Consider the following 20,537-nt stretch of genomic DNA (forward strand, 5'->3'; position numbering starts at 1 on the left):
AAAGAGCAGTGGTGGGTTTTTCATCATATCTGTGTGCTGATGCCAGTGCTGGCCCTTGGGAGCAGCTGAGAGCACTCTTGTGCTCCCACCACAGACTTGTCAGGCTTCTACTACAGCTAGCAAATTGCTGGAGTTCCTGAGTCATCTCCCTCAGCTTCATCATTTCTTTCCACGTGGCTATTTGTTCTCCCTCCAGTCTTAACAAGCTTCTTACAACTGCCTCTTTTTTTTTCCCTTCTGTCATTCTGACCACCCTTTATATTGCAATCCCATATATAAAGAGTGTTTTGATATTGTATTTACTGATCAATCAGCTGGTTAGAAATCCTTCCCTGAAAGGATCAACCTGCTGATAGGCAGCCTCCCTCTGGAATGCCTACTACCACCACATTATACTGCCGATGTCATAAAATACAACTTTATGACTTCCACTACAACTTTTAAAAGCCTTTTCCAAATTGAATCCCACTAGAAAGTGTAACAGTCTCCTCTGGACAACCTTTAACTTCCTGCACATCAGCCACAAGAAGCTACCTGATTCAGCACTAGTCCTACCATCCAGTTCTGTTCACTCTTCAGTCTTACTGCTGAACAGATCCATGTCGAACTGCAGCATCAAGAAAACCTGTTCTCAGCAGCATCACTCCTGACTGTGGAAACCAGCAAGAGACTGTTCTGCAGGGCAGCTGGGAAGCTAAGCTTGATTTAACAATTGTGCTAAAACCTTGGTGAGCCCAGCGAGTCCTGGACTGAATGTGCATGCATGAATATGGGAGAGGGAGACAGAGATTGGGGGTGAGTGAGAAGGATGGATGCTCTCTGTTTATGTTTAGGAGTCTACCAGTACAAAATGCATAAAGCGCATTACTGATAAAAAAATAACAATACTTATCACTCTGATGAGCCCTGATCCTGCTTCCTCCAAGCCAAAGCAAAACTTTCCATGACTTCGGTATTTCTAGGTCAGGTCTATGGTAATTCACATTTTCATAGCACAGACACAAATCAGTAAATGAAAAGATGTGCATTAGATGCATATGTTCTTTGAAAAACAGGAGTTTCCCTGGTCTCAGAGAATCACTTTGCTCTCCCAAACAATTGGAAATTAAGAAAAAGGAAGAGGATGCTAGCAGGAAAATAAAGGGGTGTTTGGATTCAAGGCAGTGTGTGTGTGTGGCTGATATGTGAAAACCTCCATCAGGTAAGAAAAAGGTTCTCATAATTACTTCATGAATGGCAGAATGACCCAAGGGTTAAAGTTTTGCACTTGTGAATTTATTATTTTCATGGCTTTTATTAACATTATAAGGGAGATTATCAATCATCAGTGATTGCCCAAGTGGCCTATGTGATTTTTCTGAAAGTCACTGGCTCCTTTGGAAAAGGAGTACCCTTTTGTACCTTAATAACATGTGCCTGCAGATGGAAGCTGCTACAGATTTAAGAGCTTCCACAAGCACTGATAAGCTGAGCACTTTCACTGCAACCTTCATCCTGCCCAGTCTTTGAAGACCACTGTCTTCCAGAGGGATGATGCTCCATAGAACTCTACTGCATCCTTAGTTGCATCTTCTGCAGGAAGGGACACAAGGTGCTCTTCTCTGCATGGTTTAACAGACACAAAGCAAGGCCAGATAAAAGCAGAACATATCAGAGGGTGGTAATCACCGTTTGCTTCTAAGCTCTTAGGAAAGGGAATAATTATCATTTCTGGATATTTTCATCCTGAAATACAACAGAGTTAAAAAACCTCCACCCATTCCTGCACCTTGTTGTAGGCTATGGTCATTTGGTGGGCTGGAGTGTGAAGTCCCTTGTCTGGCACAAAGAGCAGGCAGAGAGAGGAAATGGCTGAGTTTTCAGAGTCCTGTAACTGCTTTTCTCCTGAAACTCAGTAAGAAAGATGCAGGGTGGAAATGATTAGGAACAAGCCCTCATTTCAGGACTAAACCAGCTTAGATCAGATGCCAGCAGTGGACAATGGCATCGTCCCATTGCTGATCCCCAAAGCCCTCTCTCTCCTCAGCAAGTGTATTTGCACAATTTATTGTCCCCAGCCCTGTGTCTCTAGTACAAGCTAGGACTCCAAGTTCGCAAAGTTGCAATGAGCAAACAAAACCCTGCTATCCCCCCCCAAACATTGCCAGTTAAATGTCATCTGTGTTCTCTTTCTACAAAAGACATTACAAAACCCCCCTCCCCTGCTCCCCTCCCCAGAAAACATGCTTGCACACACTCATCCACATCTACATACACACACGCTCCCAGATGTGTCCCACACACACATTCATTCACACAGGAAAAACAGCTTGCAAACTCCTGAAGGTGGAAAAAGGCAACTTGCAAATGTGCCTTTAGGATAAGCTCCCTCCTCCCACCCCCCCATGCCCCACATTGCCCCTTCCCTCCCAAATAATTGCCCTGTCCTCCCCCCTTCCCAGCTCTTCCAAAATAAATATTCTTTTTATTTGTTGGTTTAAAAGATTCTTTTAGGCTTGTAAGCAAGAGAGAGGGAGAGAGAAAAAGAAAAGAGAAATCTCATAGTATGAGAATGAAACCCCACTATCTCATGAATCCATGAAGGAATAAACATGGAGAGGTTAAGAACAGTGACAGAAGAAAGATTAAAAAAATATAATATTGAGAAGAGAAAGATGAAATTATGAAATTCAGTAGTGAAATGGAAGTGAGTGCATTAGTGAGCACAGCCAAAGATAACCTATCCCCCCACACCAGGTTTTGACTCAGTTTCTTTATATCTCCCTCCCCCCCTTTTTTTTATACTTTTTCTTTTTTTTTTTCCTTTTTTTTTGTTATTTTTTTTCTATCCTTTTTCTTTTTTTTAACTCTTTTTTTTTTTTTTTACAATGGTTTAAGTCCTTCGGCAGGAAACCAAAATCAAGACGAACACATCCCTCCCTGAAACCAAATCCCCTCCCGTATACCTTTCTTTCCCTTCCCCCCCCCAACACTCCATGGTTCTATATGTGCTGAAAAGAGAAGAGTAAGCTTAGAATAAATCTAATGAATCAAAGGAATAAATGATAACGATAGTAAAGAATAAAACCCAAACCCAAAAGACCACAACACTCCTGTGTTGTCATTGTCTGAGTGTCTGTCCCTATCTCTCTCGGAGGCTGCAGGCATCAATTTACATAGTACAACCAGTAAACAAGGTTGAAGAATCCAAAGGTGATTGGAAAAATGATTCTTGACCACTTGTCAATGGTGCTGACATCTGTTAGGTCTGGGATTTTGAGCTTCAGCTTAGATGACCGCCGACGGAGACGGCAGTTGGCGCGGTTGCGCGCTGCGGCATGGTGGGTCAGCGAGACATGGCGGTCCAGGGTTGGGTGGTGACCAAATCCATCCCGGGAGGCCAGCTGCTTGCGGAACTGGATTCCTGAGCCTTCAAAGGACATGACAGAGTTTCGAGAGTCGCCAACGCTGCTCATCATGTCCGTGGCCAGAAGCTCATTGTTCATCTCCAGAGTGCTGAGGAGGATGTTACCATAAGGGTCAACCTAGAACAGGGGAGACAGAGAGAAAGCTAGCAAGGATGTTTTGTGCACTGTGTGTGCAGCTATGCCACCAGGGATGATTTTGAATTGCTTTCTGTGTATCAGTACTGCTCTTTGGGTTGTAAGTGGGCTCTGAACCCAGACTTGTGCATTTGCAAAGGTCCATTAATGTTGGTTGCCCACAGGCTGGAGCCTGTGTTTGCAGCAAACTTGTGAGTGGAGTAACGTGTGTCTGCCAACAGAGAAGGACCAAAAGCTACAAGGGTACCTTAGGGTACACCTGCCCTTGCAGGAGGATGGTCCTGATACAGCTGGCTTGAGGAAGATGATCAAATGATCAAGGAGAAAAATTCCCAGTAAACACTGGGAAGAGGTCCTTCTTGGCATCCGTCTGCAAACTTCAGTACACCTATGTTTATCAGAGTTCCTTGTGGTGAAGAGATAGGATGCTCCACAGCTCATCCAGGACTGAATGAACAGTGGAGAGTTTGAATTCTCCTGCCACAATGAAAGAAGGGGACAAACCTGTTCTCTCACCCTCTTTTCTTCATAACGATGGCGCTCATTGTTGGCCTTGCTGATCCGTTCACTCTGTTTCTTCTGCTGCCGGGGGCCTCGTCCAAAGAATATGTAGTTGACAAAAGCATATTCCAGGAGTGCCAGGAACACAAAGACAAAGCAGCCCATGAGGTAAACATCAATAGCCTTGACATAAGGGATCTTAGGGAGAGTTTCCCGCAGATGAGTGTTGATGGTAGTCATTGTGAGTACCGTGGTGACCCCTGTAAGAAGAGGGTAGATATTCTGTTATCAAGGTGGGGTGGTTTTCTGAAATGCCAATCTTAGCTTCCCCATCCCTTCTCCCATCTGGACTGAACCTCAGAAGGGTTGGAAGCAGCAAAACTGCGAAGAAAATTGTCATTATTCTAAGATTAACTGCCCATTGCAGAAAATAAACAAGCTATCAATAGTGAGAGAAAATGTAAAAGCTCAGTAGCATCAGGACAATGTTGATCAATGTTCTCTGAATCTCAGTTCTCTGATTCCTCCCTGATCATCCTTCTTTCACTCACTGTGATAGGAAATACACAGTCTTGCTTTCAGTTTCTCAAATTTTCTCCTCCATATTTTTTACTTCATGAACTCAAAGGGCACTACTGAATGCCTCAGTATCCTTGACACGAATTTCTAATATACCGTGTCTTTCTAATTCCATAAATATAAGAAAGAGCTAAGAGACTCCCACTTCGTGAGTCTCTCTTCTTTTAACTGCCTCAAGGCTTCTATCTATTTCCTTGACTCCATCAATTCCTACCTTTTTCTCACCAGCTTTACCACTCACTACTTCAATTATCTGAGCTCCTTCCGTGGCTCTCATGTTCTCCTTTTTATGCCTACTCATATTTCCTGCATCTTAAATAAACATTTCTCACTCTCATTGACCACCTTTTTTTTTTTTTTTGACCATCTACTCAGTCTCCAAGAGCTTGGTGCTTCACAATTATACTCTCAGGTTCATTCCTTCAGTTTGTTCTCAGCCTCTGGCCTCATATTTGTCTCTTCAACAGTCTTCTACCAGCTTCAAAAAATGGCAATTGTACTTCATGATTCTTTTGGAGCAGTAACTTTGTCTGTTCCACCTAGTCTTCTTTTCCCTCTTCTCAGTCTCAGTGGTCATGTTTTTGCTACTATTTTGCTGATTTCCTCAAGTGTCCTTCCTCCTCTTCTCTGCTGGCAGCATTCCAGACCAAGTTCTTTGTCTGTACTTCTATTATTCAACATAACTTTAATTTGCTCCTCAATTTTCAGCCCTACCTCTACTGTGATTGTTCCCACATCTGTCTGTGCATCCTGGAGTTGTGCTTGTCCTGTTTCCCCCCCAACTTTATTGTTTTTAGTGTTTTTCCTGACAACAGACTTAGGGAGCTAATAGTGGTCAGATCACAGAAGAGCAGACAAGAGGGAAGATACAACGATAATTTTTGATTACCTGGAAGTCTGGTGGAAATAAAGGGGGAATAAAATGTTCTTCATGTCCACCAAAGACAGACGAACTACTATAGAGATTTAGAACAGAGGAAAAGAAGGAAATTCTGATTGTATGAGCAGGCAAATCCGGCGGTATAGTAGTTAGAGGAAGCTGCAGATTCTCCTTTGAAGGTTCTTAGAAACAAGTGAGATGGAGAGCTGTCAGGAATGGCTCATTGAGAGCTGTTCCAGTTCTGATCTACAATGTTTTTCTTCTGTTTTCTCCTTTGAATCCAGATATCAGCTGAAACTCAACAGCTGCGCATCTCACATCCACCCTTCTGCTTGTACTCTCCCTGTGAGAGTCTACTTTGTCTACTCTGGTCTCTTTTTATCCTCACTAATGATACTCTTGTCACTGCAACTTACCTTTTTAAATTACCATGTTCCTCTTTTCCCTTTCTTGCTCCATCCTCTCCAAACAAGCACAGACAGATCATTTCTTTTATATGTCTGTACAAACCACCACTCCTCTGCCTTCTCCTAAAGCTAATTTAAGCTCCCAGTCTTCTTTGTAAAACCCAAGCTTTACCTATGCTCATTCCTTCTCAGAGCCTTTTCCCCTCCACAGCTGAAATCTTCCCTCCTTGCCTCTCCTGTTTCCTCTGAACTTCCTATCATGTTTTATACCCCCATTCAGATATGCCAGCCACCCCACTTTTCTCCTGTTCCTTCCTCAAAATCCTCATCTGCAATCCACCCCCACTTCCCTTCTGTTGCTTAAAAGATCGCTTTTTTTCCTCTTGCAGGAAAACATCCCTATTTAGGGGAGCATATGTTTAAGAAAATCTTTTACTTCACTGTCCCACATTTGACTTGGTTATGAAGGTCTTCAGTCACAAACAAATGTCTGTATTGGGCCTAAAATATCATGAAATTGTGTAATCCCACTTTCTTTATTTTCTTAAACTTTTAGCCATTCACTCACCGGTCTTACTGGTCTTTGGCCATCCACTCTTAGCATTTATCATCCAACTAACCTGCTCTCAGCACACCTGTTAATCAAGAGATGCCCAGACTTATCTATTTAAGAAAACAGGTACAAACTGGAGTGAGGGAGCTGGTGGGTCCTTATCATGTCATAGTATCGTGCATCTGAGAAGCTGTGACCATTTATACCTTTGTTACAGAGAAACAAATTTCCCCCAGAAATCTATAATGCAACTTTTACTGATTCAAATAATACAGACTCAAACTTGGGAGATAACGATATTTCAAACAAAAAATGTAACACTTCAGGATGATAACTTGCAGTTTGTTCTCTGAGGAAATGTCATTCTTTTGGGATGACAAATTTGATAGAACTGTCTGTCTTGTTTAGATGCTACCTCATCGAGAAGAAGGTATTTTCTTTCTTAGAACCATCCTGTTTGATCTTCTTCAGATCTCACATTCTTCAGTGTATAATGAAAAGGTACCTACCCAGTGCCACTCGTGCAGCAGAAGCATCATAATTGATCCAGAAGGACACCCAGGACAGAATGGTGATGAGGATAGATGGCATGTAAGTCTGTAGGATGAAGTAACCAATGTTCCTCTTAATTCGGAAACTCAAAGATAAGCGCAGGTATGAACCTGTCAGTGAGATAGTAAAGGGAAATGTTGTGTGAGAGGAAGGCAAAGTTGTGTTTACAATAGGAGCTTTTACTGGGAAAATGTTCTCAAGAGGCACTGATGATGAGGAATCTCCCCTCCTTTTTTCCTTGTGTTTTACAAACTCATCAGAGGAGAGGGCCTCTTCAGAGTCTGCTCAATTGGCTTAGAATATTAGGAAGAAAGGAAGCTCTACACAAGTTACAGTATTATATCAGACATCATGGGAGAACGTCTGTTCAGTACTCAGTTGAAGCTGCTGTTATGGTATGTGCCAGTAAGATGTGGGCTTGCTCAGGAGAACAACCTATATCTGGATGCAATAAGATCTTTTTCCATTGTTTCATGTGCTAGTTTTTCCTCCAAACAGCAATGAAGATATGAATAGTATTTTCCCCATGCTGTTCTAAAACTGGGTTATGGTCAGACTGGGCAAATTTGTACACAAATAGAGTACCATTAGTTAATCTGTATATCTTTTTCCTTTTTCAAGCTCCTCCTAATCTTTTAGCAAATCTAACGAGGATAGTGACAACAATAAGTACTTTTACAGTTCTTCCACTGGAGTATGGTGATTTTGACAGGGACAAAGCAGCAACCATCTCATTGCTGTGAAACAAAGTCCAAGCCATTCCTCCTTTTCACCTCCTTCCCTAATCAACACAACAGGCTGAAATATGAGTGTAATTGTGGGTTGGCAGCTAAGCTAGCAAGAGAACAATCTTTAATGATCAGGGAGGAAGACTGGGAAAAGGTTATATTTTCTCATCACTGTGTACCATTTATGCAGTTTGAATGCAGTAATTCACCAGTCCTTTTTTTTAAGGTCATATCCATTCGGATTGCAGAGTTCTTTTGGAAGAGACACTGCTTCTTGTAGACATCTAGATTACTTCTGCAATGGGACCCTGCTCCTGGCTTGTCCCTCGAGGTGCCACAGTAACAACATCCCCATCTGCCACCCCCATGGACATACTTTGGCTGTTACTTCATGGCATTTCAAAAATCATCCCATTTAACATGCATGGCACACTGCTTAGGCAGTGAACGCCATACCAGATCAAAATGAAGTCAGCAATCAAAATCCAAACCCCTCCAACTTTCCAACTGGCAGTATCTGAATTGTCCTAGGTGTTCTCTCCAGATCTTGTAGTGTGCAGATGGGCCACAGACCACTTGCTTTTCAAGAGAAATATTCTACTGCTTACTGCTACACCTACATCGACTTTGAGAGACAGTTTGAAACCACATAAACACAAGATAAAGGCTGAGAACCTTCTAAGGAGGTTCTGCTTTGGATTCAGCTGGTGTTTCAGCTAAGAAATAAAAACAACTGCTGTAATAAAAATAAAAGTGATTCCACAAGTCTTCAAAGAGGCAAATTCAATGGGTACAGAAGATGGCTCTTTTTCAGATGAACAGGACCCTAAGCCTAGATCCTAATTTAATACCTCACCAACTACATCAGATGAGCAACCACACTGACTGAGATCAACAGAAGTTTTATGAGTTCCATCACATCTCTTGGGCAGAGACTCACCGGTGGTGAAGACCACTTCCCTGCTGACCAGTCTCTGCTCAATAATGGTGAACTGGGGCAGTTCTAGCACCTCCATCCCTGTGACAGCAGAATCATTTCCTTGCCAGAAGAAGACAATGTCATCAACCGTGTAACCATCTGCAGAGGTGGAAAAGCAGAGAGAGAAAACTGAGCTGACAAGCTGTAGCAAATGCCTACCCCATTTTCTCTAAGGTGATTTGGAAGAGGATCCAAAGGAAAGCCCACACCATTGGACAGAAAACGCAGCCCCTTCTTCCTGATATAATTTTCTTCAGCTGAGCTTGGCAGTACACTCCCCATGAGGAGAGGAGAAAATTGGTCAGAACCCCCCCTTCTGGCTAGGATTCAGGACAAAAAGGTGGGAAATGATCCATCAGGTCTTGACTCGTGCTGCATAATCTCCATGGCTAACATGATAGGGAGTTGTGCATTGGAAGCCGTTATCAAATGCACAAAACATGGCATTTTGCTTTTTAAAGCTGCCTCCTTTTACCAGAAGGGGGAGATCACAATACATTCTGATGTGGACCAGGTAAACAGAGCCTCCAAGTATTAAAAATTCCCAGGGAGAAAAAGATTTACAACAGTGTTGAGAAGAAAATTGAGCATCAGTACATCTCCCTCTTTTAAATATTCTCAGCCAAAATTTGGAAGCACACAGAGCCTCTGAGACTGGGGTCTGCCTTTGCCAAGCTCTGGCTGTAAAGAGCACTAAGGGAAGAAGAAAGTAGGGAAAATCCAGCTGGTGACAAATGCTCATTCCTTATTTTTCAGGGTAATGGATTTGTTCAGAGGTTAGCTCAACTGAGGGCACAGCCTTAAGCTTTTTAACCCTGAACAATACAGGGCAGGCAGGACTGTACAGGCTGCGGGTGCTGAGAAGCCCATAGCCATATCCCAGGTGCTTTGGCCTCATTTGGAGCAAGGCCCAGGGAATGAAAACATGCAGCTCCTCTCACATTAGTGTGAAGATCACAACCCTGCCCATTGCACTTGTGCGCAAGGATTGATCTCCACTTGCATATCGGTGCTGTTCGCAGCTAGGTAGGTTTTGCAGCACAACTGTTTTCATCCCTCCTGAGAAAAGTGTGGAGCTGCATGGGAACACTTCTGTGCTCAGACAAGCACTGTGATATGCACAGGCTTTGGTACGGCACCATAAAGCTTTGTTCAGAGCACGAGCTTCACTTATGCCCCCACAAAGCCTGTATTTACAACCTGCACTGCAGCATGGCAGTCAGCCTCAGCCACAAGCCCTGGCAGCAGTGGTGGTTGGCTAGCAACACCCAGCAAGGTCAACATCTGCTACAGAGAGCCGCCACCAATGCCAGCACTAGTTTGTTAGTGACAGCATGGGAATGAAGAGCTGTAGGATGCACCACAGAGGAGAAGGAATTATTCAAATTGGCCTCAGGGGCCAAGGATTCTCTCAGCTCATGGATGAACTTTTGAGGATGGTGTAATGCTGCAGCTCCTGGGTGGACAAAGTCCTGAGCAACCTGTTCTGGTCTCACAGCCAACCCTGCTTTGTGCTGGGGGCTGGACTGTCACACCCAGAGGTCCCTTCCAAACTGCATTATTTGATGACACTGTGGCCTCCAAGCCCACACCTTGTACTCTCAGTCATTACTGTGCTTATTCACTGTTGCTAAAAAAGTGGAAGATTGTTATCAAGTTCTATACCAGATCTGCTTTGTTATAAATCAACCAAGCCAGGCGTCTACCTTCTCCCTTGTGGCAGCTTCTGCTCCATGGATGACTGTGGTAAAGCACCCGGACCCATGAGCTCAGGGATTCAGAAGAACCCTGAAGTCACCTCACCCACTGCAGACACCGAAGTGGCACAGGTTGCTGCAGTGCCTCCTTACTCCAGCTTTGTGCACCTGTCCCATAGCAAGGCACTAAGAACAAAAGCTCCCATCAGCTGGCTCCAGTGGCTCAGACCCTTGCAGCTAACAGTGCATGTGAGTTTACATTTGAATCTATCTGACTCAGACCTTCAGACACCCGTGGCCACTCTTTGTTTTGCGACAGGGTTACAGAGCCCTTCCCACCTTCTGCAGAGGTGCACCCAGCCTGTAAACAAGTCACCTCCCCACCTCCCTTGCAGTAAACAAAGCAGGCTGAGCTATTTCAGTTCCTAACTGCAAAACATCTGCTCCAGCCCTTGAATGCTTTTTAGCATCTTTTTCTCAACCTCTTCTGATTTCTCAACTTCCTTTCTAAATTATGGAAACCAAAATTAGAAAGAGCCCCTTTCCCAGTCTCACCAGCGACACATGCAGAGGCCAATCGATTCCCTGCTCTGAGTCACTGCTCCCCTGGTTTATATAACCAAGGCTTGCTCCAGCCCTCCGTGCCAGAGCCTTGCTACAAAGCTTCCAGCAGCAATGCTCGGGGCTGCGATCACTCCATCGTTTCCCCGGGTCTGGGCTCGTGCAAGTCCCGTCCCTCAGTCTGGCAACCTGGCTCCTGCACCCAGCTGCATTTAGCTGCATTCAGATCTACTCAGGATGGATGTATTCAAATCGGGATGTATTCAGATGTGCAGCGAGCAGGCCACGCAGACTGCTATCTTCATCATCCACAAATTTAACAGCAGTGACTTCAAATTTACTTCCTGATCAGCAATGAAAATGTCAAGTTACAGTAACTAATTTTAGGAGATCTCACAGTTAACTAGCTCTCTCCCATTCATCCTATAACCTGCTGATACTGAGGACCAATCTTTTTTTCTAATGTTATTATGCAATACGAAATCAAACGTGTTTTTCAAGAAGCCATTTTTTTAAAGCAGTTTGAAAGGGAAAGGTTGCTCAGTCTAAAAATAAATGTTCCACTTTGATTTGCAGCTTCAGAAAAGAAAACCAAGTTTCCACTTCAACTTTAAAAAGAAAAACAACTTACTTTCAGAAAATCATTTCAACCTGAAATATCATGAAGTATTGATACAACGTCTTAAGATGCCAGATGAATGGCTGACCTCATCACTTTTTTATTGAGTCCTGGCACAAAATCAGGAGGGGGATCATGGAATGAGGGCTGGTTTGGGGGCAGGGGCTTGGATCAACAGGCAGCGTTAGCATGGGCTTATCCCCTGCAGGTAAGCTCAGTGCACTGCTATGGGAAGGAGACCCCAGCTGCACACTGCTGCTTTCTTCTCAGAAAGAGTGGTGATGCATGGGCACAGGCTGCCCAGGGAGGTGGTGGAGTCACCATCCCTGGAGATGCTCAGGAACTGTGGAGATGTGGCACTGAGGGATGCGGTTAGTGGGCAGTACTGGTGGAAGTTGGCCAGTTGGACTAGAGATTTTAGAGGTCTTTTTTGACCTTTATGATTCTATGATTCTACAAACCCAGCACTCCTGCACCACAACCTGTGGTGGGGGTTTCTGTTTGCTTTCATTCTGTTTTTTTTTTGAGCCAGGCATGAAATGAGCATTGTTCCAAAGTTGTGTGGATGCAGAAACAAACAAAATGGAGCCCCGCAGATTTCCAACATGCACGAATGTGAGAGATAAAGGCTCTTAGCAGTGAAACCACGAGTCTCTTCATCTCGGCGTGGATCTTAGAAATACTGTAAGGAAACGTAACTTCAACTAACAAATTGGCTTGACATATCCCATTAAGAACAAAATCGCAACATGGGGAACTGTGGGTAATTCTCTGCCTTCTGTTTTCTTGGCTGTACCGTGAACTATTCTCAAAATACGCAAGAGTGCCAGAAATGACATGCCGTTAGAGACTCCAGGAGGACCTCGTTTACATCCCATTACCCACCACGCCAAAAGCTGCTATCACTGAGCATCCCGAGCAGGACCGGGGCTGCCAGGCAGAAGAGGCTGGGGAGGCAGCGCCGTGCCTGCCGACTGCTGATGCCATGGGACCTCTTTTATGAAAAAAGCAATTCTCTGATAATCACCACTGAAGCTGCATCATCATTACTGTGAGATCTGCTGCTCTGGACCGCTCCTGCGGGGATACTGCAGTGCATTTTTATGAGGGAGAGCCAGACCTCCCTTGGCCGCAGTGGTCAGGGAGGCTTTTCATGGGCATCCAAGGAAAATCTAGGTGAGGAGGGGCTGTGGGCTCTGCTCCCATCTTCTGCATAAAGCAGGCTCAGCCACCACTGAGGGCACCTTCCCAGGGCTAACTTAGGGCTGAGAAAGGCTCCCAAAAGTGAGTGATTTTAGTGCCCAGCCTGCTGCCAGAGCTCCGTTTTCCTGAGCGTTCACCCTGGGGATGGAATTTGGATGAGGGAGCCCAGTCCTGCCCCAAGGGACATCCTTGTAAAGGGGTGGCCTTAAAAGCCCTGGGAGGCAGCCCAGGGGAGGGAGGGCTTGGTTTCGGTGGGTTGGCATTGCATGGTATACGCACAGCTCTCGATCTCCAGCGTGCAGTTCTGCTGGTCCAGCGGGTACCTCCGCAGGTCCATCATGCAGGCAGCCGTGGTGGTGATCCTGAAAGGAAGGGAGAAAAAATAATAATAACAATAATGATTATCTTTTTTTTTAAAAAAAGGAGAAATGAAAGGCAGATGTGAAAGTCAAGCAGCATTTGGGGCCGCTGTTTCCCTGGAAACCAGTGAGAGCCACGGTGGGAGGGAGGAGGGAGGTGTGTGGGGGGCTGGATGCAGCTCACCCTCAACTGCATGGCTTAAACCCTCCGTGACTCACGTCAGCAAGGCAGTATCTCTATTAGCAGGGTGGGGAGGGATTGGTGTTCCTCCCCTGTCTCTCCAGGAGAAAGACAAAGAAACTGGGAGTAGGCAGAGCTATGAGTGGAGCAGGGAGAGGAGAGACATGTCAGCTTGTAAAAGAGAGGTTGAGGGCACACATCCATAGCACAGAAAAGCATTGATTATATTGTCCTGCAATGGCCTCTTTTCTCCCCAGTTCCCCCAGGTACCCCACTGCAGCCCCCACCTATCTGTGCCCCCTTCATCGCACTCACTGCCCTCCTGCTCCTGCACTGTGGGATGCTGGCTCCACTAACAGATTCACTCCTGTGCAAGTGGCCAAGATTCACCTGGTGTGTGTGCACGTGTGCATCCCCTAGGAAAATAAATGTGGGGAAAGAAAGGGGGCTGGGATTGTTTTACGGGTGTCAGAGCCTGTGGAGGGTTCACATGCATGTGGGTGCATGTGTGTTACACAGTGCACACAAAGGGGCATTGCTCTTTGGGTTGGGGCATTTTGCAGTGGGGCAGGTGAGGTGCAGGCACAGGGCAGGGAGACAGCAATTCAGCTGCTAACTGCCAGCCCTGGAGGTAGCAGGCTGCCCCCATTTCTCAAATTTATTGCTCTCCTCACCCGTTAATGCAGTTGTCTTCCTGTGCAGTGTATGTGTGCAGAGTGCTGAAAAGGGGGGAGAGATTGGTGCATTCCCCCCCCTCTTTTTTTTCAATTAACCATCTGGAAGGCATTAATCAAGCTACACATTTTTTACTATGTAGGCATAACCAGTGAACTGTTAACAAGAAAGCTTTATCTTCTGAGCCCTGTGGATGGGAAGAGAGAGAAAAGAGGGGAAAAAGAGGAAAAAAAAAAGAGAAAACAAGAAAGCAGATAGGATGAGATGGCGAACCAGCAAAAAAAAAGAAGCAAAAAGGAAAAAGCATCAATGAAAGAAAAAGAGAGCAGAAAGGGGGTGGGTGAGTGAAGCTGGACAGAAAATCAGATGGGGCGGTGGGGGGAAGGGGGGTGCGGATGCCCATGGGAGAGCACAGTCCTGGGGGACACAGGGGTGGGGGCTGAGTGGGGCGGGCACGTGGCCCCGCAGAGCTGCTGGCTCTTTAAGAAATCTCGTGTGCTAAATTTATCTCTCTGCTGTCTGTGAAGACTGTTTGTAGGAGATGAAGCCTTGAGGAGAGCCTTTGCCACTGCCTGCCGTGCTATAAATAGATCCGAAGAGACGGAGGGAATTTATATATATCCTCGCTGGGTCTAGATACAACACTGCAACTGCCCTCTCTCAGAGCAGGGGGCCCAAGTGAGCTCTTAACCCTTTTATCCGTAATGCAGTTGAGGTGGAGGAGAAAGCGCAGAGGGGAGGAAGGATGACAGAACAGGAGCCACTTACAAATGATCACCGCAGCTTTGGGACCGCGCATATGGCTTTTACAGCCACCGCATTTGGCCCCTCTGGGTGGATGGACAGAAACACAGTGCCTCTCACACCCTGACCCCAGAGCAGAGTGGGGGGGACAGGAGGCTGTGGTGTGGGAGCAGACCTGGAGCATACCTGGGGGTTGCAGCTTGTCAGGAGAGCCCCCTCCCGCAGGTGCAGAGTCCACCCTGGCCAGGCACTGAGACCAAAGAGTCACGAATGGCTATGACTCATCCCCCTGTGCCGCACACGGCATATACTGTATATATTGTACTGCACCCATGGGAAATAGCAGCTACAAATGCGCTCTCCTATTTTCCCTAACGTGTGAGATGCAAAAAAAAAAAAAAAAAAAAAAGAAAAGAAAAGAAAAGAAAAGAAAAATAAGAAAAAAAAAGGTATTACATGAAAATTTTCCACCCCATTTGTGTGACCCCGCAGGCTAAAACCTTTCCACAGTGTCCATCCCAAAATTGCGGCCCAGCTGGATCACTTGGCCACGTGAAGGACATCCAGGGGAAGCCTCTTCTGCTTTGAGAGGGACCCGCTCGCCTCTCGGCAGGATTTGCTTGTCACCTGCAGTGCTGGTTGGAAATGCAGAGCACGACACAGTGAGCTATGGCCACTGCACGCCATGCGCCAAACCCTGCTCGCACTAACAGCCAGCATAAATCCAGAGCCACTCCAATGATTTTTGCAAGATCACACCAATTTACATCAGCAGAGATTTACATCAGGGCAGAATTTAGCCCTGTAGATTCAGAAGAAGAGAACTTCGGAACCAACAGGACAAACAGGAGAAAAATGAGAAAAAGAGGGCATTAGTCCTCAAAAATGAGATAATTTCTCTTTCCCTCAAATTAAAGGGTGGGCAACCTCTGCAGCTCAGCATATTCCAGAGGTAAACCAGTGGGCTCAAGGTCCCAAACTCCTGGTGACGTGCCCATTGACACTGCTGAGACAGGCGAGAACAGGGGCTAAGCAGCATGCAGATCTTATTATTCTCTTTTTTTTTCTCAGAGCAGGTGTAGCAGTGACACTGGGCTGTAACCACCTGCATGTCTGGAGCATTTGCACTGCAGTATTGCACCCATGGCGAGGTGCTCCCAGCAAGCACAAACACCGCGGGGACTCCTGGATCTGGGCTCCTCCAGCATGATTAGAGGTGAGGGGCAGCTGGCCTCGGGCACTGGGTCCTATCCTGGGGTTTCCTAGACCTTAATAAACCTTCTTGGGATATAGAAAGTGACAACATCAAGGTGTTGGTAAGGCACTGGAACAGGCTGCCCAGGGAAGTAGTAGAGTCACCATCCCTGGAGGTAGGTCCTCAAGAAAAGGGTCAATGTGGCATTGAGGGTTGTGGTTAGTGGGCAGAGTGGTGATGTGCCAGTGGTTGGACTAAATTATCCCTGTGGTCTTTTCCAACCTTGATGATTCTTATGATGCTATGATGTTTAATTATTTTGACTTTCGACATCACAAAATGACCCTTTGCCATGCCCGAGCAACACTGAGGCATCCCAGTGACCTTATGGGGTCACTGTGCCTCTTCTTGAAGGCCACAGATTCAGTATCCACCTCAAGCTTTCATGATTTTAACATATTACTTTGATACACTCTGGGTTGCTGCGTAAAGAGATGTGCCACAGGACAGCGTGGGGAGAACTGGTCAGAGACATCTAGGGGGTGTTCACTGTTCTGGGTGACTCCACAGAACCAATGGGCAATGATGGAGGGGGGAGATTAAGAGGAAGGAAAGTGAGGAGAGGACAAAAGAGAGATGATGGCAGGAGTGGTGATGAGGGAGACAGGAGAAGAGATGAGAGACAGGAGGGCAAATAGTGCAGGACAGAAGATCACTGGGGTAAGGGAGCAGCAGAGAGGGCTCAGGGGAAGCAAGGGGTGAATGAGCCCAGGGATGGGGAGCTGGAGAAGAAAGAGAGGTTAAAAGAGAAAGCAGAGGAGTGGTTACTCACTCCGTGCAAAGGGAGATGAAGGGACAGAGAACAAACCATCACCCTGTAAACAGCTCTAGACAAAGCATGCTGCCCACAGAGATGTGACTAAAGAAGAAGGGAGCAGGGAGCACGGGGCTGCAGGGAACGCTGGGGAACAATGCCACCTTCCCCGTGGCATTGGCACAAGGCGCTGGCACCAGGCCAGGCTGTGTCTTCTCCCTCCCTCCCTCCCTCCCTCCCTCCCTCCCTCCCTCCCTCCCTCCCTCCCTCCCTCCCTCCATTCTTCCTCTCTCGCTTCTCTACCCTTCCCTCTCCTTCTAAATTCAAAATATTTGTGTGGTGTGAAATCTCATCTGCTTTGATGGCGATTCACGGTGACACTGCCCATCGCATCACATGATGCGCTCAGTGAAGCGGCCGAGCCTGGCCAGCACCACCCACCTCCTCCTTCCATCTCTGCCACCTCTGTCTGCCTCCAAGTCAGCTCCCTCTTGCCACCACCTTCTCACCTCCCTCCCCACAAATGAGATGTGTCTGTGCCCTTGCTCTAATCACTGCTTTTCAGGTCTGTGGGCAGCTGTGCTATCCAGCAGCCAAGTCCTCACTGCCCTGCTACTGCTGCACAGCTGGCAGGCAGACACAGTTCATCTGCGGGGAGACAGAGCTGTGGAGAAAACACTGTACATCTCAGAAAAGGAAAAAGAAAAAGAAAAAAAGGGGCACGCATTCATGAGATGTCAAGCAGCTCTGGCAGGCTGACGGACATCCCCTTTCTCTGCTAGCACCAGCAGATCCAAGCAGAAGCTGAGGTAGCACAGATACCTCACTCCAGAGAGTATTCTTCAGCCCCTGGGGAGGAATGGATCATTTCAAGAAGAGCGGCCAACAGCTCAAAGTCACACCAGGCAAGTGCTAAGTCTTCATTTGTTATGATGAGGAAGCTATGCCCACCTGGAGTTTGTACTGACAAAGCAGATTCTGGCATGGAAAGGGCAGTGCAGCCTCACTATGCTGTCCCTTCACCACTGCCTGCCCTGTGACATGAGCACAAGGGTGTCCCACCACTGTGGCTGCTCAAAGGGAGTGCTCAGTCTTTTGTTTGTCATCAGTCTTCCACGAGTTCTCCAACTTGAACACCATCAGACATTTCATTCTCTCTCTGATCCTCATCATTGCTGTTTACTTATTAATGGCTTCTTCTGTCTTATTTAGAATGATTATATAAGTGCACAGACAGCATAGAGCTCTGACCTGCTATTAAAACCATGGTTGAGTCTCTCCTCCATCTCCCTCTTACCCCACTGCTTGCCTCTACATTAGCTGCTTCTTCAGCTCCTGCCCAACTCTTATCTCCTCATACAAACTCTGAAGGCCCTCAGCCACCAGCCCATCCTCCAGGTCATCTCCAGGCTGCGAGAGGACCAAATGCATCAGCTGCAAGTGTAAAGGGCAAAAAATGACTTCCCTCAGATACCACTCAGGTTCAGAATGAGCAGGTCCAGACTCTGGAAGGAGGACTGAGAAGGAGAGATGGGAAGACTCTCGCCTCTGGGGTGTTCCTGTTGCAAGCAGGGTCCCGTTCCTCTTAAGCTCATCCTTACAAAATAAACTCTATGCATCGTATCTATGTGTACACCATGAAACTAAACATGCCTGGGGCTGCTTTCTAAGCCTAGAGCCAACTGGTATGGAACAGCCTATGCCTACACTTCTCGCCCTCCAGAGAAAGGGTCTGGCTGCATGTAGAACGAGAGGAATCAGCTTTTACTGTGCCCTAACTAGGAAATGTCCAGGAGACAGCTTGTGGACACAGACCAAACCCAGGAAAGTCTGACAGTGTGGATTACCCCTGTCCAGTGCCCCTGTCCAGTTTTTAAGTTGCTGACTGCAACTTTCTGTATTTCAGATTACCCGAGAAGTTCAAGATGTTGCTGTCCCCCAGCAATACAGACTCCCAGAGCTGAATTAGTGGCAATGAGAAGGTGTGGAAGCTGCTTAAGTTTTGCAGGACACGTGCAGAGCCCCCATGGGGCAAATCAGATTCATATAGGAATTCTGGTGACTAAGAAGAGAGAAAGGCAAAATTGCTGTTTTGCTGAACGAGGGAAAAAAAAAAGAAATCGAATTTTCACTCTGCACATTCTCAAAGTCAGTCATAAAATCATGCTGGCAAATGTCACCTTCTGCCTGGCAGTAAGCACAAACTTCCAAGGGCCTGGAGGGATTTATAAACCCGTGGTGAATTTTGCCATTCTTTTAACACGGTCTGATCTTTGCAGACTCCCGGAGGTCATGTTAGAACCAAGAGCAAGGCAAGGATATGGAATATTTTCCTCTTGTGTCTGTGTGCCTAAAACCAACTCCATAAGCCCTGGCACAATCCTGCTAAGGTCACTCTGTTTCCAAAAGCATCTGTGCTCGCATGGACCTCCTTTGATAAATAACAGCATGTGCTGCGTTCAGATTAGATGGAGAGAAAAAAAAACAAGCTCTTCTCCCACTCCCTAACACAGCACCATATCAGACACTATGGAATCATAGAACCACAGAATATCCTGAGTTGCAAGGAACCCACAGGGGTCATCAAGTCCAACTCCTGGCTCCAAAATCAACTCTGTCCCAGCAGAAACCAGGACACGGTCTGGGAGAAAATTGTTCAGTAATCTCAGTGCTGTGAAAGAGCTCCTCAGTTATAACCTGGCAGGACTCTACTTCATAGGGAACCAGATAACACCTACGGATTCACTCAGGTGTAAACTGCGAACATGGAGCTCTTTGAAGTATAATGACTCTCTCCCCTTTGCTTCAAGCACTGAATGAGCATTTACACCAATAGGGACCGTGGAGCTCTGCACCCCATCGGGCTCAGCACCCTGCAGTGCCTCAGCTCCCCTGTATCCACACTGCCTCATCTCCAGCACTCCTCCCTGCAGCGGCTCTCATGGGCAGGGATGTTAAAAAAATAAATAAAAAGCAAAGCAAAGCGAAACACACGCACACCCCACCACTACCACCTTCGCAGGAGGAGATCCCTCATTCTCCCTGCACAGGATTTAGTCTCCGTCATCAAATTCCTCTGCAGCTTTCATTGCTCAGTTCACACTGCCCGGGCTCCTCGCCAGCCCGGCGCTGCATCCTGCACAGGCCTGCAGCCCCATCCCCACAGAGCGCCCGTTCTGCTGGAATTCAGTTTTTCCCTTAATTGGAATGCAATCCAAGAGCTTCAAGATTTCCCCGAAAGACCTTTTTAAGCTGGTTTCAAACACGATTTCGCATTGCCGTGCGAGAATTTCAGCGTCGTTACAGTTGTTTCTATTTTTAGGCCTCTGAAAACAGACAGGAAAATGCTGATGACATCAGCATTTGATGAGTGTCAACTACCGAATGTTTCGCTACCAAATGGAAGCTGCACGGGCTAGAGAAGGAAATCTCACCCCGTTACATACAGCTTCTATGCGTGATAATGTAAAGCTTATTGAATATTACAGCAGGGGCCGAGCAGACAGCCTCCAGAGGTCCAGAGAATTGGTTTGATGACCCTCCTGTCCACGCCAGCAGTGGCAGTACCAGCAGCTTGAAATAGCGAGGGAAGCATCAACGGGAGCGAAACATTCTCTGCATAAAATCAGGAGTGAAACATTAACACCCTCTGAAGCACTTTTTCTAAAATGAAAAATCTCTCCCTAATTTCTTTCTTTTTTTTTTTTTTAATTGGATGAAGCCAATGTGATTTCTGACAAAAAGCCATTAGGAGGAAAAATGCATTAA

At 46.3% G+C, this 20,537-nt stretch overlaps 1 protein-coding gene and 1 long non-coding RNA gene across 2 annotated transcripts in view; one reads left to right on the forward strand and one right to left on the reverse strand.

Annotated features, from left to right (window-relative positions):
* Positions 1–2,977: 2,977 nt before the first annotated feature.
* LOC136044288 (gamma-aminobutyric acid receptor subunit beta-4) overlaps positions 2,978–20,537 on the reverse strand; it is a 63,838-nt gene continuing 46,278 nt past the window's right edge. The window contains exons 5-9 of the mRNA XM_065729528.1: positions 13,081–13,163; positions 8,683–8,820; positions 6,972–7,124; positions 4,047–4,303; positions 2,978–3,524 (exon numbers count right to left, since the gene is read on the reverse strand). Of these exons, the coding sequence (XP_065585600.1) occupies positions 3,147–3,524; positions 4,047–4,303; positions 6,972–7,124; positions 8,683–8,820; positions 13,081–13,163 (1,009 nt within the window). The 3' untranslated portion in view covers positions 2,978–3,146. The remainder of the gene's footprint in view (positions 3,525–4,046; positions 4,304–6,971; positions 7,125–8,682; positions 8,821–13,080; positions 13,164–20,537) is intronic.
* Positions 10,207–15,178, forward strand: LOC136044289 (uncharacterized). Its single transcript, XR_010621801.1, has 4 exons — positions 10,207–10,667; positions 12,131–12,774; positions 14,159–14,356; positions 14,544–15,178. It is a non-coding gene; the product is annotated as an uncharacterized LOC136044289 (long non-coding RNA).

Source organism: Cyrtonyx montezumae, unplaced genomic scaffold (assembly GCF_038088225.1).
Source record: "Cyrtonyx montezumae isolate F1298 unplaced genomic scaffold, pur_monq_1.0 scaffold_11, whole genome shotgun sequence".
Classification (NCBI taxonomy): Eukaryota; Metazoa; Chordata; class Aves; order Galliformes; family Odontophoridae; genus Cyrtonyx; species Cyrtonyx montezumae.